Source organism: Mauremys reevesii, linkage group 5 (assembly GCF_016161935.1).
Source record: "Mauremys reevesii isolate NIE-2019 linkage group 5, ASM1616193v1, whole genome shotgun sequence".
In the NCBI taxonomy this organism is placed as follows: Eukaryota; Metazoa; Chordata; order Testudines; family Geoemydidae; genus Mauremys; species Mauremys reevesii.
Window position 1 is genome coordinate 115,221,497 of NC_052627.1, and position 24,530 is coordinate 115,246,026.

The window sequence follows — 24,530 nt, forward strand, 5'->3', positions numbered from 1 at the left end:
GGAGACTGATACATGTGACTGCTCTGTTGCAATTCCTGAAACTCATCAGTAGTAGAAGCCTTTAATGAGGCATGTTGCAACTCAATTCACATTGGCAGCAGCAAGATCAATCTTGTTCTGACTCCAGCTGGCTGCACCCAGCAATAGGGAGGGAGCACTGCTGTTGCTCATGTAGACAGACACATTACCCATGAGGCTGGCAGCAGAGTGATACTTGTTAAAACAACTCTTTTTTTTCCAGTGGAAAGTTAGTGCCTGGTAGCCCACTGGACTGTTGCCCTACAAATCAGTTTTAGCCCCTATTAACTAAATGGGAAGTGTAGTAAACAAATACTTTTAGGAAAGTGGTGGTGGTGAGAGCTTGTGGAAATAAGACTACAGTATTCCCCATTGCCTATCCTAGATTAAAATCCTAGGGAAAATCTTGCCACCCTATGTAGTGAGATGTAGTAAGGAAAAAGTAACCGACTTGATAGGATGATTGAGGATGAGTTTTCTGATGGTTAGTAAGGGGAGCTTGAGATGGGACGTCTTTCCAGATCCAGTACTGATCCGATGTGCCTGTTCAACCATCTGTGGAACAGATATGGTAATCTGACACTCTACTTCTCTAAGGTAAACGAGATTTATTGATCCAAGAGGTAAATTCAATACATCTTGATTGCCAAAATGAGAAATCGACATATGTACTATTCATGCATTCTTCACATTTTCTAAACTATCTGGAAATGTTCCATTTATGGCCATAGAACTATTAGTACTACTAGTAGTTCTAGTAATTTAATGATTTTTTTTGTAGCTTGTTGAGTAATTGCTTTATTGAATTCATGTTGTTTCATGAGTCTGTAATTACATATTCATTTCAGGGCTTCACTTTATTCCACTTATAAATAAAAATTATACATCCATGCTCTTGTGGTGGTCACAATATTTGAAGCATGAGATATATTTAAGAAAATGGTAGAATACACTGTTACATACCATCTTGAGTAAAAATACCTACCAATTAATCTGTCAGGATCAAGATAAAATACCCTTCAGCTATTATTTCAGTTTTAGTAAGGCTGTCTGTCTAATGAAAGCAATACAGCAACACATTTTTCAGACCATTGTAAGAGTGTTACATAAAATACAGTGTCTGGAATGCTGTGCAATTGAAAGGCTTTAGTATGCACTGGCATTAATATCTAAATATTAATATTGTTTAGAAGCTAGGACTGGAAGTTGCATTATCTACCTACATTTAGATTTTTTTTTAAATTACACTGTAGAGAAATAGAGTTCACAGCCAGCTGCAGGAACTCTGTACTGTTACTAATGCATAACTGGACGTTTTTTCCTCCAGTTACATAATTCCCTGCACTCTAGTTCTGATTTTCATGTTCACTGTACAGCTTTTTCTCAATGACACATTGAATGCAGGGATTTTGCAGAATTATTGTATAATTATTTCTGTGCCATGTAATTGCTCTTTGATTGGTTGCTCTAAGTTCTTCTTGTGCTCCTTGGCTCAGTTTTCCAGCTGCTTGCTTAACACTCAAGTCAGCTGAAACAGAAAAGCTCCAGAATGTACATGGGAAAAGAAGAAAAATATTAAAAAGCAAAGAAAATGGGTCTGTCAAATGGTTAAAGGGGACTTTATTAAAAAAAAAAAAAAAAAAAAAAGCACTCGCTTCCATTCTTCCTTCCATCCACTTCACTTTCCTTTGTGTCATACAAGCAGGGCTGTTGTTCCCACCACAATGGTTGTATTTGTGTTGGGAGAATCTGTCTGTTCCTCCCATTTTAGGGAGGAAATATTATAAATACATATTGTAACCAAAAATGTATTAATGGGGGAGGAGAGGGGAAGAACCTTGCTGAGCCAGTGGGATTGAGAGAAGGCATGATGGGGGAGGAGCAAGAAAAGAGCAAATCTTTTGTTTTTAACTCATTAACAGTTTGCCTCTCCACCTGTGTGACACATCATATTGTGTGTTGTATTTTATTTGGCTGTTTAATCATAAATTTCACAATCAATTTCTGTCCTATTAAAGGTCTAGTAGGGCATTGGACTGGGAGTCAAACCTGGGTTCTGTTTCCATCTTTGTTACTGAGCAGAGTGACCTTCAGGCTTCTGATTCCCTTCCTGTAAAATGCATGTGATGCTTACCCGCCTTTGTAAATCACTTGGAATACTATGAGTGAAAATTGTGTGTAAGAGTATAACCTGTTGTTATTAACTCTCTAATAAAGGTTAATAAACTTCTTAGCTTCCAACCTCACTTTATTGGCTGTAAACTCTTCGGATTGGAATTCATTCAGTCTAAGATGATTACTGCATAAACAGAAAGCACCCTTAAGTTATCATCATCATAATAATTTTCCATTACATTTAAGTGCAATAGCCAATAAATTGCTTATTTCACCTGCTGGTGTTTTTCTTTCCAAAAGGAAACTGGTCTAGATCAAAAGAAGAAATGATTGTTTTGGAACAGCTTTAGGAGGCTATACAGAATGGAACTCAAACATATATGCACATGCCAGCACTTAAGTCCTTTGTGTAAACCTTTGTCTACATAATTTACAGTGTATAATTCATATTATTGAGGTTTTGTGCCTGTTTCAAGAAATGGTCCTGAAATTAAAATCCTTAAAACTTCAAAAGAAAAAAAAAGTTAACAAATATCTAATGATTTTTCTTTTGTTTTTCACAGATGTTGACCTATTTTGCAGCATTTGAGGTCTTTTTTGAGGAAAATCTGCCAAAGTTATTTGCTCACTTCAAAAAAAATAACTTGACTCCTGACATCTATCTTATTGATTGGTAAGACGGTCAGAGTTCTGTGTAATTATAAATGTGTACATATTAGTTTTTAGTGTCATATACGCTTTTATATAATAGATAACAAAGAGTTTACAAAATTTGTAGGGGTTCAGTCAGCATTTCTGTTTAAGTACTTTCTTTCAGCAAAGAACTTTGTTTCAAAACTGTCTACTGTTAAAATGTAGTTTTCATGTTAAAATTGAAACAAACTCCTATCCATGCTATAAGTAGAAACGTATTTCTATAAGCACTTTGTGATATTCATCTAACCTTTTTATCGTACTCATGGCTGAGTTGTGTCCATGCATCAGCTTATTTCACAAATCAGCTGTGTGTCAACAGAGTTTGCACCTCCCTATCTACCACACATTTGAATCTGCATTCTGGGGAAAAACTGGTAGCTATCCCATACTGCATGAGTAGGTGATAAAGTGCCTGGGAGACATGCATATAGAACAGCACATGGGGAGCCGCAGCATGGGATTTTCTGCACGGAGCTGGAAGGAAGGAGAACCAGAAAAACAGGTTGCACAGGCATGGCTATACAGTTTTTGACCACACAACAATATATCAGTGATTATGGGAAGACAAATGTGTTGTCTTAGGCCTCTATCTAGTTGGATGAATTATGGTTAGTTTTCAGAGTTATTAACACAGTATTAACTGTGGTGTGTGTTGACACAAATCATGTTTATAGCCAACTGTGCCACTGGTTGGTACAGACCAGTTAAAAGTTGAAGTGTAGACAGGAACGTAATGTTTTGGTTTGGAGAGAACAAAAGAGTATCTGTTAGTTTCTGGCAATTGGAAGTGTTTTGAAATGTGAAATTTGCCTTAAATTAGTCCTTAATCTGATTTAGTGCCTTTTGGCTAGAAATGGAACCACAAATCGGAACCCCTTCAAATTTCAGGGTGAAGAGAGTAGTTGGATATGAGGCTGCTACTGGTGTTTTGATAGTATGTTGGCTTCAGAACTCCAAGGGGACTGTTTGCAAGTTTAGGTTTGGATACAGCTGAAATTTCATTAACGGCTGATCAAGCAAGATTTCAACCATTCGTCCTGATAGCAATCTCAGAATCAGAACACAATATTTTAATGTTAAATTGGCTCAGGTTAGAAGTGGTTAATCAGTGTGGGCTATCACAACTTCTCACATTTAATGTATCCTCTACATAAGCTCCTTTAATATAAGGGGAGGCACCTTATTGTAAAGGGGTTTTTCCTTCTTAAACTCCCTGTGCAGCCCCAGAGTTTTGGGGTTTGGCACACCAGCCACAGTAAATCCATACGTGCATCAATGCAAGAGACTTCCTCAGATTATAAGTACTGCTAAGTAACCTAGATAGGTTTGTATTGTCCATTTTTTGTGCTGTGACTAGGTTGGATAAACTCACTGTTTGAGACTGGAAAACCACATTAGCATTCAAATGTGGTCAGATTACATCCAGAAATCTCTGCCAATGGTTAAACCTGTTTTACATTTCGGCCTTAACCATACATTCCTTTCAGTTGGCTTGTTGTGCACAGTTAATGGTTTTTTTTTAATATTATACTTCGGTTGGAAAATGCCTTGGCATTTAGTGGTTCAGACTGTCTAAAATGGGAAATGAATTTGGGTGCCTCCATTTTGGTGTGGTCAACTGGAGACCCCTAGAAGGGATCTGACTTTCAGAAAGTGAGTTCCTGTCCTCTGAAAATCAGACACTTTGAGGTGTTTAACTTTAAATACCCCAAAACTGAAGCACCTAAAATAAAAATAATACCTCTTATATAGCGTTTTTGATCAGTAGATCTCATAACACTTCAGGCTTATATGTATTTATTCTCACCACATCCCTGTGTGGTAGGGAAGTATTATTCTCATTTTACAGATCATCAATCACTTTTGAAAACCTTGAACACAAAACTGCACAAATAGCATGAATATAATAGAGTTTGTGTTGAAATCTAGGTTGGATATCTTAATGATCTTCAAGAGCTATTTATCTGTTAATGCACCAACATTGTGCTTATACAGTATTCATGGAACAAATCTTAAAGTCAATCCCTGTCCCAAGGTGCTTGCAGTTTGAGACCGATACATAGCACAAGACATACCAGGAGATCCAAAGGAGAGTGCAAATTTAGGGTATTCTGATTTTGCCCACTTGAATGTAAAATTGGAATGGAAAAGCTGTGGTATAGTTTGGGGGGTCGGGGGGACGAACTTTTGAGAGGGATTGCCGTACTGGAAGGATGAGGATATGTTGAGTTGGGGCTGGGATGCTGTTTCATGTACAGGGATAGCATGAAAGTGGAAGTAGGAGGGGACAAAGGGGACAGTGAAGCTGGCATAACTAGGATGAGAAGGGGGAGACAACTGGAGGTGCACAAAGCCTTGGAAACAACCTTGAAAAGCTTAGGCCAGGGGCAAGTGGGGAAGCCAGTGGAGAGGAGTCAAAGATGTATAGAGCACTGGTTCTCAACCAGGGGTCCAGGGCCCCCTCTGGGGGCCATGAGCAGCAGGTTTCAGGGGGGCTGCTAAGCAGGGACCCGAGTAGAAAGTTGAAGCCCCACTGCATGGGGCTGAAGCCCAAGGCCCTGAGTCCCGCTACCCAGGGCTGAAGCTAAAGCCTGAACAATGTAGCTTCGTGGGGGGGTCCTGTGGCATGGGGCCCCCGGCAGTTGCCCTGCTTGCTACCCCCTGATGCTGGTCCTGGCTTTTATTGTGGCACAGGTGGGCCATAGAGTTTTTTATAGCTTGGGGGGGAGGGGGGTAGAGCAGCTCAGAAAGAAAAAGGTTGAGAATCCCTGGGATAGAGCAAGGACATTCTTTTAGCAAATCCATTTTGGACACACAAGGTTATTATTTGGGTGTCAGGGCAGCTAGAGGGGAAGAAGTTACAGTATTCAAGGCACAAGAGTTTATCTTCCAGTAAGTTTCAGAAGTGATCTTTAGGGACTCCTGGAGTAAGTATCTTAGTCGATCTCAACTGCTGGGTTAAGTCATGTGGAGGGAAGTGGACTTTAAAATATCCGGGATCCACACTATAAAGCAGGGGTTCTCAAACTGGGGGTTGGGACCCTTCAAGGGGTCATGAAATTATTACATGGGGGGGGGGTTATGAGCTGTCAGCCTCCACCCCAAACCCCTCTTTGAATCCAACATTTATAATGGTCTTTTTAATGTATAAGAGGGGTCGCACTCAGAGGCTTGCTATGTGAAAGCGGTCACCAATACAAAAGTCTGAGAACCCTTGCTATGAAGGGTTTTATAAATCTTAGCTAACTCCTAGAATTTCACTTGAAAAAGAATTGGAAGCCAGTGTAGTCTCCAAAGAACCAGTGTGATATGCTTCTTGTGAGAAATACAGTTAAGTAAGAAGACAGCCATATTTTTGTATTAGCTGAAGTTTCCAGGTAGCCTAAAGGTTAACTCCCAAGCAGAGCACACATGTCTTTGGTAACTGTCGATCCAAACTGGATCATAGTATATGTGCAAGAGGTAATGTGACACAAAAGAAAACTGGAAAGGCCTGCATGTCTAACAGGAGTAACCCCAAGTGGAAGAGAGCACTTTCTACTGATATATGGGCATCTAAAAACAGATGAGGATTCACAAGGTCTTGTATCCACCTGCCAAGATGGCCCCTTTAGTAGAGGGAATAAAGAGGAAAATTTACAACAGTAAAATCAAGTTAATCTCATTTCTCCATATTTAATTTTTCCCCTGAGTGATATCCAAGGGACTAGAAGAGGCATTAAAGTTTACAGCTGTTTTAGCTCCCCCTAGTGTCAACTAGTTATTCTTGTCAGTTTCAGTAGACAGGAAATCAAAAATTGAAATGACTTGAATTTCAAAAAATATTTTTTCCCAATTTTTTTTAAAAAGCAGCTCTCCAAAAGCTCCAAGGAGATAGATGTAGATATAGATAATACACAGACACTAAATTTTATGTCAAGCCCAGCATATAATTACCAATTTACAAGTTATCTATCCAACAAAATAACCATCCCGTCATCAAAGGAAAGGAAAAGAAATGAAATTTACAGTGTGTCCTAGAGGTAAAGAAACTTCAGCTATGTTGGATAAGATTGGGGGAGGGAGTGCTGGAGTAAGACTTCTCATGGAAAATGTTCAGTTACCAGTAACTATCCCATTTTAAACCAGTGGCTGTTATTTCGGACTTCTCCACTGATCACGATTGCTGTATGATGACACTGGTGGAGAGGGAATCTCTCAGGTAGCTAAATTTCAAACCATTTCATAGAATATTAGGGTTGGAAGAGACCTCAGGAAGTCATCTAGTCCAATCCCCTGCTCAAAGCAAGACCAACACCAACTAAATCATCCCTGCCAAGGCTTTGTCAAGCCAGGCCTTAGAAACCTCTAAGGATGGAGATTCCATCACCTCTCTAGTTAACCCATTTAGTGTTTCACCAACCTCCTATGAAATGGTCATTCCTAATATCCACCCTAGACCTCCCCCACTGCAACTTGAGACTATTGCTTCTTGTTCTGTCATCTGCCACCACTGAGAACAGCTTAGCTCCATCCTCTTTGGAACCCCCCCCCCCCCCAGGTAGTTGAAGGCTGCTATCAAATACCCCCTCGCTCTTCTCTTCTGCAGACTAAATAACCCCAGTTCCTTCAGTCTCTCCTCATAAGTCATGTGCTCCAGCCCCCTAATCATTTTCATTGCCCTCTGATGGACTCTCTCCAATTTGTCCACATCTCTTCTGTAGTGGGGAGACCAAAACTGTATGCAGTACTCCAGGTGTGGCCTCCCCAGTACTGAGTAGAGGGGAATAATCACTTCCCTCAATCTGCTGGCAATGCTCCTACTAATACAGCCCAATACGCCGTTGGCCTTCTTGGCAGTGAGGGCACACTGCTGACTCATATCCAGCTTCTTGTCCACAGTAATCCCCAGGTCCTTTTCTGCAGAACTGTTGCTTAGCCAGTTGGTCTTCAGCCTGTAGCCGTGCATGGGATTCTTCCTAAGTGCAGGGCTCTGCACTTGTCCTTGTTGAATCTCATCAGATTTCTTTTGGCCCAATCCTCCAATTTGTCTAGGCCACTCTGGACCCTATCCCTACCCTCCAGCATATCTACCTCTCCCCCTCAGTTTAGTATCATCTGCGAACTTGCTGAGGGTGCAGTTCTTTCTTAATGATCTGGATGATGGGATGATGTTGAACAAAACCATCCCCAGGACCGACCCCTGGGGCACTCCTCTTGATACAAGGTGCCAACTAGACATCGAGCCGTTGATCACTACCCGTTGAGCTCGACAATCTAGCCAGCTTTCTATCCACCTTATAGTCCATTCCTCCAATCCATACTATTTTAACTTGGTGGCAAGAATAGGAGACCATATCAAAAGTTATGACATCCACCGTTTTCCCCATATCCACAGAGCCAGTTATCTCATCATAGAAGGCAATCAGGTTGGTCAGACATGACTTGCCCTTGGTGAATCCATGTTGACTGTTCCTGATCACCTCCCTCTCCTCCACGTGCCCCAAAATGGATTCCTTGAGGAATCCTCTCTGGCCTACTGCACATCTGGAGCATTGCCCATATTCTACACCCAGGATGCCCTTCTTGTGGTCACCGCAGAGGCCATAATTCTGGCTGAAGCATCTGTGACATCCAGTGTGAACTGCAGTGATGTCTTCGCCACTAAACAGCCTTCGCTGATAAATGCATGAAATTCCTGCCTGGAGGTTTCAGGCAGCTGGTCCACAAATTTAGACATAGCTGTCCATTTTACAAAGTTGTACTTAGACAGCGTCCACCAGTGTGCAATCTGCATTTGCAGGAAGGAGGAACTGTAAATTTTCCTGGCCGCCCATCTTTTTGGAGTTCTTCTGTGATGGGTTATCACCCCCATCTGGGAGCCTTGGGAACCTCTGCACCTCTCTAACCACCCAGCTGGGCTGGCCCTGCTCACACTGCTTTGCTGGTGATTCAGCCTCTCCAGGCTCTTTTAGCACCCAACATGACAGCAGGTGGTGCCACACACCAAAACTGAGCTACCCGAGTTCTGTACCTAAACCACTCAAACAGGCAGGAGTCAACACCCAATTTCCCAGCTACTCCACCTGGGATCCTTGCTGGAGTATAAACCCAGAATTATACCATCTTGCAGTGCACAGGGATCTGTACAAGGTAAGCTCATTAATAAAGTTCACCTTTCCCTCGATGTGGGAAGGATATGCAACAAGTCTCTGTTAACTAAGCTGAGATTTTTTTGCCCAGACACTTCCCTCAAAGGCACACTGGTTTAGATAAAGCAAAAACAAGTTTATTAACTACAAAAGATAGCAAACAGAACAAAGCAGATTACCTAGCAAATAAAACACAAACTAAGTCTAACGGTCTAACATACTACATGGGAAATGAATTAGCAATTTCTCACTCTGGCTGATAATAGAAGCAGTCCACCAGGTTTACATACACAGGCTAGAAATCCTTTTAGCCTGGGACCAGCACTTCCCCCAGTTCAGTCTTTGTTCCTCAGGTGTTTCCAGGAGTATCTTTGTGTGGGGAGTGAGGCAACTAGATGATGTAACGCCCCACCTTATATAGCTTTACCATATGGCGGGAACCCTTTGTTCCAAACTCAGTTCCCATTCCAGCCTGTGGAAAAATACAGGTACCAAAGTGGAGTTCAGTAGTCACATGTCCTTGCTGAGTCATAGCAGCACAGGCTGGCTGAAACATTTTACAGGAAGGCTCAGCTCTTCCACAGTCCATTGTCTGTTTATGGACTGTTTAGCGTCTTCATGGTTGTACCTGAAAGGCTATCTGTGGGTGTTCCCAGAGTAAGCACATTTGAAATACAAATACATAGTCAATATTCATAACTTCAGATATAAAAATGATGCATGCACAAGTAAGATAATATTCAGCAAATCATAACTTTTCCAGTACACCTCACATGACCCATTTTGTACAAATTTAATCATAATTCTGTCATAATCATACCCCCATGATGAAGATGGGGTGTAGTGTCACACCTTCTTCTTAAGAGTGAACTTAAACCTGCCCTGCCACGTCCTGTCATTCACTGTGGTTATAGGTAAGGAGTTTGGGCCCAGGTGGAAGTAAAAGCCCTCAAAATCTTGCACCAGGATGAAATAGCGTTTCTCTGTGTGCTTTACAGTATATGGTACCAAACACAACATGCTCCAGAGGACCTTTTTCAGGCTCTAGAAGTGCGTCATTGATAGGCATGGCTGCTGTCCCAGGAGCAGACAGCTGCAGGATATCCACTAACTTATGGGTATTCTCCTGCAAGAGCTGCGCCTGAATGCCCAGTGAAGCAGCCATGTGCCGCAAATTGTCCTTATAGCCCTTGAAATCTTTCAGCATTGGAGAAGAGGAAGAACTAGGCACTGCTTTATTGTCTGGTATGAAGAAGGGGTGGTTAACTTTGCCAAGTCTGGCTCCCATTCCTGGACTAGCGGAGCTGGAAGAGGCAGCTCCATGGGCTCTGCACAGGAAAGGCTCACTGGTGCCTCACTGGTCCACAGTTCCCATCACCAATCTGCCCAGCAATCTCACCTTAGAGCGAGCTGAGGAGTGCAACCTCTGTGACTGAGCAGCATCCCATGGATTCTGTGGAGGTTACTGGTAAGGATAGGCTGTGGGTGGCCAATAGGTGTCCCAGCCTGACTGCAAGAAGAGTGCTGGTGCCCGTAGTACTCCGTAAATAGTCCCTGATGTGGAGCGGACAATGGATAGCAGGAGGAGGAAGACCCCGACCTTGATGTTGAGGAGCCTCAGGTTCCTGGGATAAAGGTGGGGCCAGTCCTGAGGGAGTGAGTAATCAGTCTGACTCATCTGTCGCCCAGAACAAGACAGGGACTGGTGCTGATGATGGAAGTGGTAACCAAGTAGGAGGTTCTCTCTTAGGCTATTGTTTCTGTAGCCTTTCTCTGGCACATTCATCTACTCATGCAGTTTGAACTACCTAATCTTTTCCCTGCGATTGACACATTTGCCTCTCCCTTCATCCATTCCCCACTGGTTATTTTGCCATCTCTTTAAATTCAGGGTAGCCTGAACTGACCTTTTCTCCAAAATTCTCCCCACTTCCATTTTCTGTCACTATTCTCCTAGTCAGTCAGGCCTGGACTTGGGGAGGTGTGTGTGGGGGTAATCTTCAATTCCTCTTTCTCCCTTCGGCACGCATCCTGGCTGCGTCCAAATCTTGCAGCTTCTTCTTAAACAATGTTAGTAAGATTCAATCTTAGCTGTGGCCACACTGCTAAAGCTGTTGTTGAAACCCTCATCTCCCATCATGATTACTAGAACTGTTTCCTCTCTGGCCACCCCAACATGCATTTTGTCCCCTCCAGGCCCTATTCAGAATACAGTCTCTAAAGTAATCTTCCTGGCCCCATGTCTCGTTTTTTTTTAAAATCCTACCAGCTGCTTCCCCTTCTCTGTTGCATTAAATTCAAGCTTCCTGTGATCACCCTCAAGATTAAACACTGTTCCCCTACCTTCTTATCTCATTACCAGAACTTTTCCACCCTTGTGTTCCACCAGCTATGTCAGTCATGTTGCTCAATTTGTCAGTTTCTTCTGCAACCATTGCCACACCTTCTTTATCATCTTCCTCCAAACTGGATATCAAAGCTCCACTACTCTCTCCGTACACAAATCCTACCTGAAGACCTACTTCTTCCATGGCCGCTGGAACAAACGAAATAAGCCACCTATTTCACTTACATATCCTGAGAGAACTACTCATCATAAAGAGGGGAGGGATAGCTCAGTGGTTTGACCATTGGCCTGCTATACCCAGGGTTGTGAGTTCAGTCCCTGAGAAGGCCATCTGGGGCAAAATCAGTACTTGGTCCTGCTAGTGAAGGCAGGGGGCTGGACTTGATGACCTTTCAGGGTCCCTTCCAGTTCTATGAGAGAGGTATATCTCCATATATGATATTATTATATGGAGGGGAGCAGGGTCAAATGTTGGGAGAGGCATGGCATAAGATCCCTGGAAATTAGCATGAGAAAAGACAAAAGGAGTTTTGGCAGGGGAGTGCAGTGGGGAAACTTAATTTATAAGACATGCCTAATGTCACTCAAGCTATTCTGTATATTGCATCCCTTTTCCCCCATTCTTTCTCTTAATGGATTTTATGCCCATTAGGGAAAGGAACTGGGTCTTCCTATAGGTATGTAAGTCACCTAGCACATTTTGAATAGCTTTGCAATCTAAATTATACTTTCTGTGAACCAGTGTATATATTTATACCAAATATAAATGAACTTTCTAGTATCTGATCACTAACAAACTTATTCAGCTGTTATTTAAGACTTGAATACCTCTGTGTTGCTGCTGCTTAAATTTTTTTTCTTGCATCCTAATCCTAAAGATTTTCCTCTGTTTTCAGGATATTCACATTGTACAGCAAGTCTTTGCCACTAGACCTTGCATGTCGTGTCTGGGATGTGTTCTGCCGGGATGGAGAGGAGTTCCTATTCCGTACAGCCTTGGGAATATTAAGACTTTTTGAAGATATTTTGACCAAAATGGACTTTATTCACATAGCCCAGTTCCTAACAAAGTTACCAGAGGACTTGCCTTCAGAAGAATTCTTCACATCTATAGCTGCGATTCAGATGCAAAGTAGAAACAAAAAGTGGGCTCAGGTAAAGAGAACTTATTTGTCTCCTTTGTATAACAAATGAAGGAGCATTTGGCAACGCATGAGAAAATGCATAACAGTGCAGCGGAGTATATTTTACGGTTTGGTAGGCTTGTAGATCATTTTATAATGCTGGCAGGTGAACGTTTAGTGAAAAGGCTGGTTGTCCTGAACGTTTCCCCTCTGGAAATCAGGAGCCGGATCGATACTCATTACGAGAAAATTGTGGTGGATCCAAGCTTGAATAGTGGCAGTGCACAGCATTTTTCTCCTATTAATTGCAAAGGAGACTAAAAAACCCTGAGACCTAGTTCAGTATTAAACTTCATTTTTTTTTAAAAGGTTTGCTTTGTGGGAAAAGATGAGAACTGAATCCTGTATGAATTTTCTCCACTCCAGCAGCACTCTGTTGCCAAACTGTTGTAATTAACAGGAATCCTAAAAATCCAATTGCCTCAGAAAACCTGGAATTTGCATTTTTTACAGAGAATCTTTAGTTTTTACATTTTGTGAAAAAATAAAAACATATTTACTATTAACTAAATTTTACTGAAAGTACCAATGTCACTTATGCAATGCATGCAACCTCCCCCTCTTGTGGTTGATTTTTGAATGCGCTTTAAACTAAACATACTTCAATAAACTGCTTCGGCATATAGAGGTTATTCAACAGCATATAAGGGTTTGTGTTTTAATGCATCTTAAATTCCACTTCAGCCTCTAGATCTGAGTAATTAAAGTATGAAAAGATGCTGAATACTTTTGCCAACTTTAAACACCATGTCATTGAGATTGGCAAGAACAAATTTCACACTGATGGTAATAGGCTGTTCTGTACTGTATGCAGCAGGGCTGTAGATTACTTTCAAAGGCAGACAATTGTAGAACATATGGAAAGCGCTAAACAGAAACTGAATGAAAAGAAATGAAAACAAGGCTAGAACAGCAGGGCTATCGACAACAGTAAAGAAACAAGACACTGTGACTGAATTATTCTATTCATTTTATTTTATCATAATGGTTGGCACTGGTAGGCTTCAAACGTGCTTAAAATTGTAAATATATCAATAAAACCCATTCAACTGATATCTGTATATATGGTGGGTAGGGAAACTAAAGTTCAGCACTTCATTTTAATCGCGGAAACACACATTTGTATGTATGTTTTTATCAGATAAAACAACAAAATTATCACTGAAAACTAGGATCCCCAGTCATAACCTCAGCCAAATAGTGGTCGAATATGGCAAGGCAAATTTGGCTTTCTGCTCATACTTCTGCAGAGAAAGAAGCTGCTTACCGGTAGCTGCATTTTTTTTTGTGGGCTGAAGCGTGAAAATGTAGAGACCACCTTAGCTGAGCCCTAGGGTAGACCACAAACAGTTGTGTCCTGCGGCACGTTTGTTTCGAGCGTCCGGGCTACAAGGTGTAAATGTGTTCACTTCAGTGTCTTGATCTAGACAAGCAAATCAGTGCAGTGCCATTTGAGATCTTCCTTTGAAAGCCAGTAACTCAGTCCTTTTCTTGGATAGTTACTGCTAACATAACATTTATTCACTACAGTCTCAGACAGTTAAGATTCATTTGGCATTATGTTTTTTCTGAGGCAATTTCTGGTGGCAGAAAGAGATGTTCTACTATAAGCATGGCAGAGCAGAGAACCCAACCTCTAGGCTTCGTGGTGTATGGTTTGGTTTTTTCTCCTCACCTTAGATGTTGTACCTTGTCAAATGGGATGGCAAAGTGACACAGTGCCCACATGGCAGAATGCCCCAAAGTCTTTTCATGTTAGCTGTGTTTCAGACCTCCCATTTAGAGCAGAGGTTCTTTCAAAGTTTGAAACTTTTTTGAAAATAATTTCTTTAAATACCCTTGCTCTGAGGTAACTGAATGGGAAAATCATACAATAGCTTGTGGGTGCACTGTAACCAAATGTGTTAAAGTATATTTTTAACTTAATTGTGTTTTGGTTTTTTTCTTCCTCTCAACTCCCTTTTTTGAAATGTCTAGGTACTGGTTGCACTGCAGAAAGACAACCGGGAAGTGGAAAGAGGAAGCCCTTCACTCAAACACTGAAACTATGGTTGCCTCAAATTGACATTCAAGGGAAAAGAATCTGAAGTGGCAAATGTATGTCAAGATGAACTCAATACCTAGAGCTGCAAATAAGTGTGTTGTTTTGAGTTTTGTTTAGCACTGGAATTGGCCTTAAAGAAAAAATGGAAAAGAAAAACTTTTTAAGTAACAAAACCAAGGCTTAGCCTTAAGAAGCTTACTGGAATGAGTGCTGTGGACAGCATTATGCATTCTGCACTTTTAATGAAGGCAATGAAACCAGGCAATTTTAAGCTTGCCTTTTTTAATTTCAGTGTAAGTATTTTTAAATACTGGTAATTGGTAACAGTGTGAGTTGCTTTGAAAGCTACTCCCCAGTTTGATTCTTAACCAGAATATACATGCATAAGAGTAGGTGGATTTGGAGAACCTGTTCAGTACCTGGTGCTGGAGTTTATAGTAAAGTGAGGTAAGGATCACTTTCTTAGAAATGTCCCCTATTTTTAAAAGCTATAGGCCTCATTTACCAAAGAGACTGTGAAAGTAAAATAGAACTACATTCCAGCCCATTAACTGAAACAAAGACCAAACAAAAACACCCCGGTAAGTTGGAAATACACTTAAAAACTAGGGAGGGAGGAGTCAGACTAGCAGTACAGCAACATGGTCCATTTTCAACCTGCATTGCAACAGTGTTTCCCAATATGGATGCATTGGGAAAGTGCCATATTAATCCCACTGGATACTAAGCTCTCCAAGGGATGATCTGTAGTTATTACTATAGCATTATTTCCCATTGGCTCACTCCCATGCCTCTATTGAACAGAAGTAAGATGCTAGTAAATGGTAATTAGCAAGTGAGGTTTGCTGGGGAAAGTGTTAAGAAATGGTAATTTGCTAAAGGGATGAGTAAAATTCATCCATTGATCTAGTTCTTATTGAGGATAATGGTGTTTTTAAGACCAGCCTGTACCACACGGTACTACGCCTGAGCAAGTTATGCAGATGGCAAACTGCAATTGCATATTTCTGTTATACAGCTAAAGTTTTCTCTGCCTTCATCAACTGAATGTTTGATTGTAAATCATAAGTGTCCATGATTTACATTGTACACTATACAAAAAACTGCATGGGATAAATTGCTTTATAAATAATATGAATTTCAACACTGAAAAGGGAAAATAACTGAAGCAATATGCATTTGAGAGCTGTAAATGGGAATTTCTGAATCCTCTCTAGCTTTGGATCTTATGTTCACAATCACTCTTCAGTCTGTCTTTATGCTGGCTGCTCTAATGTTGTCTGAAACCCAAGTATAGATGAGAGAGAACCTGAACTAACACAACTGGAATAAAAGTGAAAGTATACTTGCACACACTATTGAATTCCAAGTACATACAGCATATAATGTAAAATGTCTATAGGATACATGCAAAATACTATCCATTAGTGAAGTAATATTTTTCCTTAAGTGGCATTTTGACCGTAATCTTTAAAAAGACTCAAATGCAACAATGATTTTTCCAAATAAGTGCTTCAGGATTCTGTCACTTCAGAGAGAATGTAATGCAAATGCAGCTTGCTAGTCTGTTACCTCTTTGGCCTTTCTTCCCCTTCCGCACTTTGTACACCTACCATAATTAGCTACTTAGCTTATTTCTGGTGCTGGCCATTAATTTCTTCACTAGAATTTGTACTATGCTGCCAGTTACTGAAGGTAAATGTCCAGGCATCAGAATGGCATTTCCATTCTCTCATCAGAAATAGCTTAGCTTTAGTCCTTTCATGACTGGTATTGACATTGTAGATGCTATGAAGTGCAATAGAAAATTGGAAAGTTGGTACCTTTTGATCTACATTATCTTTTTAATATCACAGATATGCCTTTTTTGTGAAGGCATATAGAGGCCTAACATCCAGAACATTTGCACTATACATTTACGTACTATACATTACGTATTTATGTAGACCAACCTTTTCCTCAGTATACATCCAGTTAGATGGTACTGTAGCTGGCTTTGAAACTGTAACTTAGTCTTCATTACAACTTAATTTGCAGGTTCTTTTAAACCAAGTGTATCAGAACACGGTTCACCTACCTTATTGGAATGCAATGTTTGCCACTGGATATTTAGCAGCCATCCCCAATCAGTCTCATTTTGCTCCCCACCTAATTGGATGTTTAATGTTAACACTGAAAATGGACTTGGTTGTGGAAAAAGGCCTGCTGCAGCACTTGTGCACTGTTTGTTACTTGCAGATGTAATTATTTTGTTCTGTGATTGATTTTTTTTTTTTGGTTCTTAGAAGATGTATATATTTTCTAATTGATTTATTTGTGTACATAAAGGTATGTTCTTTAAGTAATGAAGAAAAGCAATGCAATAAGGAGCTTTGCACAGTTTGTTTTAAACTAAAAACCTGTATTTGGGAAAACTTTTCACCTGCCTAAAGATGCAGTTTAAACTTTTCAGTATACTTGATTTGAAAATACGATTGAATTTTGATAATGCTGTTGAGATGTGTAATAATGGAATAGGATTATTTGCCACTATAGCTTTTTAATTTTCTGACAGCATACCAAATATCTTAATTAGCTATTAAGGAAGGTTTTCATAATTAAATTCAGGGATTGCATACCAGATTTTGCCATCTTGATTGTATTGTTCAGGGGTACATGTAACATGATGCATTGAGATTTCCCTATTCTCCATCAAAACAGAGAGCTGTTCTTTTCCCCCCAACAGGTTTAAAAAATGAAAATGCTGCAATAATTTAGAAGTCTGCAACTTTCACTTTACATGCAGCAAATAAGAGAAACTAGGAAGACTGCAACCTGGTTTGGAATTTTGTGCAACCTGCACTTTACAGTAAAACAAAATATTTTGCATCTTCAATCAGTAATAGTCAAAATGTATCATTTAGTAAAGAATTTCATTTTGAAAGGTACTTTATAATGGCTTCTATTTTTGAATGTTTTAAATACTAGAACAATATGTAAAGAACTATTGAGACACTCTCTGTATATCATGTTTGTTTTTATGTACGATTATCAATTTTTGTTTAGGTAAGTGTATCAAACTGGAACTTTTTTGAACTGTAAATATGGTTTTATTAAATAGTCATGTAAAGTTACCTAGATTACATGGTGTCAATTACAGTATAATCCAGGCCAAAATCCTGAGTTTATATACCAATACCCAACCTGTTGATAAGGAATCGACTCCTCTTCCTGACTCCATTCACTGAATGAAACAGAAACCCCAACTTTGCATATGCTACAATTTCATAGTGTATTTTTTTAAAAAGTTGTTTATTTTCCCTTCCCTGTTCTGACTGCTATAATCCCAGTCTGCTTGAAAATATTTGGAATTTCTTCCTTTTTTTCAGCTAGCACATAAGGTTTACAAAAAAAGGGATTTTCAGATTTACAATATGGTACCATACAGGAACTATTACTTTCCTATAGGAAGGGAACAAAGTCGTCCATGGATCTCCTGAGTCTCATGTAACAGTCAGGGGTCAGCACCACTGTGTAGCATGATGGACACTTGACAAAATTACTGGACGTAGTGACGGACATTGGCGGGGGTGTGTGGGAAGGGGCTCTGGGCTGAGGCAGGGGTTGGGGTGTGGGAGGTGGTGTGTGGGCTCTGTGCTGGGGGTGCGGGTTCCAGGGTGGGGCCAGAAATGAGGGGTTCAGGGGATGGGAGTGGGCTCTAGGCTGGAGCAGGAGGTTGGGGGGGCGGTGAGAGCTCCAGCTGGGGGTGCAGGCCCTGGGGCGGGGCAGGGGATGAAGGGTTTGGAGAGCAGGATCAGGGCTGGGGTAGAGGGTTGGGGTGTGGGAGGGGGTCAGTAGTGCACATTCCGGGAAGCGCTTACCTCAAGCAGCTCCCAGAAGCAGCGGCATGTCCCCTCTCCGGCTCCAACACTAAGGCATGGCCAGGCAGCTCTGCGTGCTGCCCTCTCCACAGGCACTGCCCCCAAAGCTCCCATTGGACATGGTTCCTGGCCAATGGGCTGGGAGCTGCAGAGTCAGCGTTTGTGGGGGTAGGAGGGATGGAGTCAGCGTTCCTGCAGAGGCACCTGGCTGCGTCTCTGCCAGCAACAGCACAGGGGGAGACACTTGTTGGGGAGCTGCCTGAGGTGAGCACCCCCCCCAGACCTCAACATTTTTACCATGGACACTTGTAGCCATGTACAGACATGTTGCCGACCTCTGGTTACAGTTTCAAATTCTAATCATTTTCCTCTGGAAGAAGGGCTTTGGAATACCAGAGTGGTAATTGTTTGTTCTCACAACATTGGGAATTTTTCCTCATTGTGTCCCAAGGAAGTTGCATAAGATTAAGTGACTGTTTGTTTTTAACAGCTGCAGAGTGCATTTGCTCCCTACATTCTTCCCCTATCTCAGTCAAACCTCCACACTGAGCAGCTTCTTTTCTGTGCCTACTAGCCTCTCCTCCCCCAGGCCATATGTACCTGAAAGTGAAAGGAATGTTAGCTCTTGCTGCTTAAGTCTTAAAAGAAAATGGCTTATGTGACACTTTCTTTTACTTGAGGCTTAAGACCAAAGGAACAAGTGTAAGAAGACTCTGGCCACTGTCAGAGGACAGGATACTGGGCTTGATAGACCTTTGGTCTGACCCAGTATAGCCATTTTTATGGTCTTATGACCTAAAGGAAATCCAACTACACTGGTAGGGCTTTGGAACATACACCAACAAATAGGAATAATAGATACTATTCCTCTGGAGTAGTAAGTACAACAGAAGATGGTGTTTATGAAGCTTGTTCTATGGTGAGAGAACTGTAACTTGATCATCATACTGAGGCTCAAGTAGATAGACTCCCTGTAACAGAATTACACTCTATTACTCATATGACATTCTTTACCAAAACAATTGAGTAGGAAACCAAATAGATGCTCTACTGCACAACAGGAGATCTTTAACTTAAAATTTTAGCTGGAGACGAGCTTAACTATTTGCCTGAGTAACTAGACTTAACCTGAAAGAAACAGGGTTTTATAAATAATTTCCCTTTTTCACTTAAGATGTTGACCACTATATTTATTGATATATGTCTCTGTGCTGGCTAGTGTCTAGAAGACATTAAATTGGGTAGTGGTGTTTTGCCCCAATTAGTCAACCTACTCTGTAGTCTCTCATTGCTACTGGAGATTTAGTAGAACACCAAAAACCAACAGACATAAAAATGGGGTATTTAGTACAGTTGAATTGTTTTGTTGTGACTTTTAACCATTTTGTGCCCCCCTCCCCCCCCCAAAATCAAAGCAAACTAATTAGAGAAGATGAAAAACCTATACTGTGGCATCTAACCTTTTCCAAGCCTGTGCGGGATTGTTTTCAGAGACTGTCATCTCTCCAGCTTTTATGCTCTCAGTAATAAAATGTCAGCTTTCCATTATGATCCCAATTCCTCCCTCCCAACTGAGAATTTTTTAGGTGTGGTATCAATTCTTTTTCCCAATGTTGAGGTTATTCAGAAAAGCTACTTCAGAGCTCACTTAGAAAAAAATAGTTATAAACATTTTTAGAAACTTAATGCTTTTTAATCTACTTTTATATATCTGAGCTAAGAAAACTCAGAATAAGTTTGTTTGCTGATTCTAGCCCAGATCTAGTGCACTGGACTGTTACTGAGAAGGCAAGAATATTTGTTGTTCATTTTGGAATTAGAACCTCTTGATGCTGTCATTTCTCAGATGTATGTTGAACATGTGCAGACCTTGAGACTGTTATGTCTAATGCTGCTTATTGCATCAACGTGTGCAGTTTAGGATCTGTACTAAGGCCACAGATGAACCAGCATGACTTACTGGGGTTAGGAGAGAGTTGGATCTCCATGTAAAGTATGTTTAAGGCAGAGGTGGGCAAACTATGGCCCATGGGACCCTCCTGCCTAGCCCCATAGCTCCCAGCCTGGGAGGCTAGCCCCTGGACTCTTCCCTGCAGCCTCAGCTCACTGTGCCGCTGGTGCAATGCTCTGGGTGGCGGGGCTGTAAGCTCTTGCCAGGCAGCACAGTTGCAGAGCCAGGGCCATACCCAGTGCTCTGTGCTGCATGGTGGTGTGGCTGCCTCCAGACGGGCAGCACGGCTGCCTGTCCTGGTGCTCTGGGTGGCACAGCTGTAGCACTGCCAGCCACCGGTGCTCCAGGCAGCGTGGTAAGGGGGCAGGGTTGGATAGAGGGCAGAGGAGTTTGGGGCAGTCAGAGGAGGGGGGAAGGGGTCCTGGGGGGGGCAGTCACGAAGGAGAGGGGGGGTTGGATGGGGCAGCAGGGGGCTGACAGGGGTAGGCATTCCAAGGGTGGTCAGGGAGAAGGGGTGGTTGGATGGGGAAGCGGTCCCCAGGGGGGCTGACAAGGGAACGGGGGGGGGGGGGTTGGATGGGGCAGGAGTCCTGGGGGAGAGGCAGGGAGCAAGAAGCAGAGGGGGTCGAATAGGCTGAGGGGGCTGGGCCACGCCTGGCTGTTTGGGGAGGCACAGCCTCCCCTAATCAGCCCTCCATACAATTTTGGAAACCTGATGTGGCCCTCAGGCCAAAAAGTTTGCCCGCCTCCTGATCTAAGGTGTCTATTACCTTAGTATGTAAATACCAGTGTTAAAATTACTGCTTGTCATCTTGCTCTCTAAGTACTGAAGTTATAACCCCCTACCACTGTTCTGACCCACATCATTTCACTGCTGTAGAGACATTTCTTCTAGCTTTAGAAACCAGAAAAAGGTCAGTCACTACTCTAGCCACTCATTACTTACTAGACCAGTGCATGCTATGAGTGGGCTGAGAGAGTCTTCTCCAGCTCTGCCCTCTGCAAGCATTCTTCATCCACCAGTGGCCAATAAGTTAACTCCCTTACAGGGGTGATTTAAGGATTCATTAGCATCCATAGTTCTGCAGCTCTTTTATTCTGTGAACATCTTCATAAGAGAACTTTTCATGGAACTCCCTTTCAACTCTCTGCTCCTTGGCTGTCAAAATGTTTAATTCTGTGGACCAATAGGGAAAATGCTGCAGATCACTGGTACTTCACCAACTGTAGCTTGAAGATAATTAGGTTTAGTTAACAGCTGCACAGTATTCTGCATATAAATACAAGACAATTCCTATGTATTAATACTAAAACAAGCTCCTGATAAATTATTATTTACAATCTCTCTCTCTCTCTCTCTCTATATATATATATATCACTTTAATTTTTGTAAAACTCTCTGAAGATATAAGCCTCAAAACATGTCTGACACACAAGTAGGTAAGTACACCTACTTTAGAGTTGTGGGGAACAGACTGCCAAGGCCACACAGTGAGTTAGTGGCAGAACCAGGATGGAATCTGAGGGTATTTGACTTGCAGTTTTTTGCTTACACCCAGAGGGTGATGCTGCTAGCGATTAGAATAGTGCCTGTGTGTTTTAAATGCATACTTAAAATATCAATATGATAGAGTAATTAGCCACATATGCTTGGTTTCTTCATAAGCCATTGAAAAAGGCACAACTTCAAGGCAGTCTCCTGATGGAATGTATAACATTAAAACTTTGGAAACAAAATTTTCATTAGATGTGAAATTGAGACTATTTCACCCTTTTACTATATTCAAAGCCTAGACATGAAAAACAATTTGAAACAAATAAACCAATTTAAGTGCTCAATTTTTGTTTTTCTGTCTTTTAACCTCACTTTCTTCTCCAAAATCCTCAGTCTGGTAGAAAGGATTTTGCTTCCTTGATTTTTTTCTTTACAGCTTTGCAAGTAAGGGTGAGTCCAGCATGGTGACGTTTCAGCATTTCCAGCCGCTGACTTAGCACTTCAGCAGCATCCACCTTGTTCTCGAAGTCCCGCAGCAGTGCCTCGCTTCCAAGAAGCCCACACTTCTGTCGCAATTTCAAGTTGTGTACCCGTAAACTATCCCTAGCCTGTTTGGTTTTGGTCAGAATCTCTCTTTTCTGTGCCACCAGTGCCTCAGTCTCCATCAGCTGGGCCCTCTGGTCTTGATTCTGAGCTTCTACAAACTGCAGTTTTTCTTTAAGCTGGGTCAGGACTTGCACTGTATTAGTGATCTTCTTCCGGAGCTTCAGAAGCTCTTCATTGCGCTCCTCAATTTTCTCATTGTAGGTCTGGTTCTCTATCTTCAGCTGCTCAAAGTCTATCAGGTGCAGTCCTTCTGCCAGCTCCTCTTGAGCTTTCAGGCTTGCTTCAAGCTTTTCAATCTTATGCTGCAGTTTGATGTTTTCCAGGCGGACCTAGAATGGTAGAAGAGAGAGACCAGGAAAGATTTATAATCCACCTCTCTATCAGGACTGGCCTTCTTTGTGCTTTGTCAAGTCTAAGTATAAATGGCAATCTATGAAGCATCTTCCACTGATTTTTAGCAGGTGCCAGATACCTAGTAGGATTTTCAAAAAGTGGCTCCTTCATTTGTAGGTGCCTAACTGCTTTTACAAATCTGTCCTAAAGTTGAAGATATCTACATTAAAGGGAGAGGTTCTCTAATGTGATGCTAGCTGTGGCCCCACATCCCATAGGTTTCATGGACGCTGCTCTGGAAGCACAAGTACCATGTCAGGGGTGGCCTCACCCAGGGCCAGCCCCAGGTTTTTTGCCACCCCAAGCAAAAACAAAAAAAGGGGGGGGAGGGGGGGAGTGCCACTGCCAAAGCAAAAAAGCCCAAAAAATGGAGTGCCGCCCCTTGAAAAGTGCTGCCCCCGAAAGGCCAGACTGCCGCCCCTTGAAAAGTGCTGCCCCCGAAAGGCCAGACGGCCACCCCTTGAAAAGTGCCGCCCGGAGCACATGCTTGGAGAACTTAGGGTGACCAGACAGCAAGTGTGAAAAATCAGGACGGGGATGGGGGGTAATAGGAGCCTATATAAGAAAAAGCCCCCAAACTCAGGCCTGTCCCTAGAAAATCAGGACATCTGGTCACCCTAGGAGCGCTGGTGCCTAGAGCGGGCCCTGGCCTCACCTCACTCATCTCGTTCTCTTTACGCTGCTCCTTGGCTTGGATGTGCTCCACCTCCTTGCCGGCAGCGTCCTTCCCCCCCAGCTGGCGCCCCAGGGTGAAGAGGGTCACTTCCTTCTTGCAGGCCTGGAAGGCGAGCCAGTCGGCGTTCACCCGCTCCAGCTTCTCCGTGCAGCGCTGCTCCAGCGCGTCTATCTGGAGCTGGTACCAGGCCCGCTGCTGGGCCAGCTGCCCCCTCAGCTCCTCCAGCATGGCGAGGTAGCGGGCGTAGCGCTGCTCCTTGTCGGAGACCAGCTCCTCCAGCTCCGCGCGGGGCGGCTCCTCGCCCTTCTTGCGGAACAGCTCGTGCAGCTTGAACTGCAGGTGCCCGTTGTAGCGGCGCGTGCGCTCGCGCTCGGCCAGCAGGAGCCGGTACTGCTCGGTCAGCTCCGCGCGCTCCCGCTGCTCCGCCGCCGCCGCCTCCTCCGCGTCCTCCTGCTCCTCCTGCAGGGGGCTGCCCGGCTCCAGCAGGGGCAGGCTGGGCCGCGCCTCCGCCCAGCTCGCCCGGGGGCTTAGCACTTCCCCCACCTGCAGCGGGGGCGGCTCCTCGGCCTCGCCCTCCGTGAAGCTGGCGCTGGTGGGCGCCTCTGGGGCGGCTCCCGCCTCTGCCTCGGGGGTTCCCTCAGCGGCCGGGGAAGGAGGCTCCGTGCCCGCGCTGTGTTCCGGCTCTGCCGCCCCCTCCTCCGCGGCAGCCTCTTCCCCCGCCGGCTCCTCAGGGGGACCATCGCCCCCGGCCTCCTCCGGCCTCTCCTCCGCGGCCGCCTGCTCCTCCGCGACGGGCCCCGGGCCCGCTGCCTCCACGGGGGACTCCCCGGGCTGACCCGGGGCCTCGGCCCCCTCCCCCTCCATCCCCTCAGCTGGCCCCTCTACCGGCCGGTCTCAGCTCCTCTCGCTTCGTTGTTTACCCGTCTTCTCCGTTGCCAAGGCAACAAGGCTGGACTCGTTCAGCCAATGAGAGGAGCAGCCTCCTCCCGGCGGAGACACTGCGCCGACACCCCA

General features: G+C 43.2%; 2 protein-coding genes across 9 annotated transcripts in view; one reads left to right on the forward strand and one right to left on the reverse strand.

Annotated features, from left to right (window-relative positions):
- Window positions 1–24,530, forward strand: part of TBC1D14 (TBC1 domain family member 14) — a 103,859-nt gene that overhangs the window by 75,696 nt on the left and 3,633 nt on the right. For 6 of the 8 annotated variants that reach the window (XM_039539775.1, XM_039539777.1, XM_039539773.1 and 3 more), the window contains 3 exons: window positions 2,697–2,806; window positions 12,204–12,462; window positions 14,469–17,648. In XM_039539775.1, the coding sequence (XP_039395709.1) occupies window positions 2,697–2,806; window positions 12,204–12,462; window positions 14,469–14,534 (435 nt within the window). In that variant the 3' untranslated portion in view covers window positions 14,535–17,648. Of the gene's footprint in view, window positions 1–2,696; window positions 2,807–12,203; window positions 12,463–14,468; window positions 17,649–24,530 lie in introns of those variants that run through there. The other 2 variants (XR_005598966.1, XR_005598967.1) reach the window with 1 other exon arrangement.
- On the reverse strand, window positions 22,084–24,530 carry CCDC96 (coiled-coil domain containing 96). The gene is made up of 2 exons (XM_039539781.1): window positions 23,496–24,530; window positions 22,084–22,776 (listed from the first exon to the last, which is right to left on the reverse strand). The coding sequence occupies exons 1-2, from the start codon at window positions 24,378–24,380 to the stop codon at window positions 22,231–22,233; spliced, it is 1,431 nt and encodes a 476-aa protein (XP_039395715.1). The 5' UTR covers window positions 24,381–24,530; the 3' UTR covers window positions 22,084–22,230.

Excerpts from the sequence above, each read along its gene's own strand:
- CCDC96 (XM_039539781.1), bottom strand. The coding sequence starts at position 24,380 with ATGGAGGGGGAGGGGGCCGAGGCCCCGGGTCAGCCCGGGGAGTCCCCC. Across the intron at positions 22,777-23,495 it reads AAGAGAACGAGATGAGTGAG|GTCCGCCTGGAAAACATCAA; the intron begins GTGAGGCCAGGG and ends CTACCATTCTAG.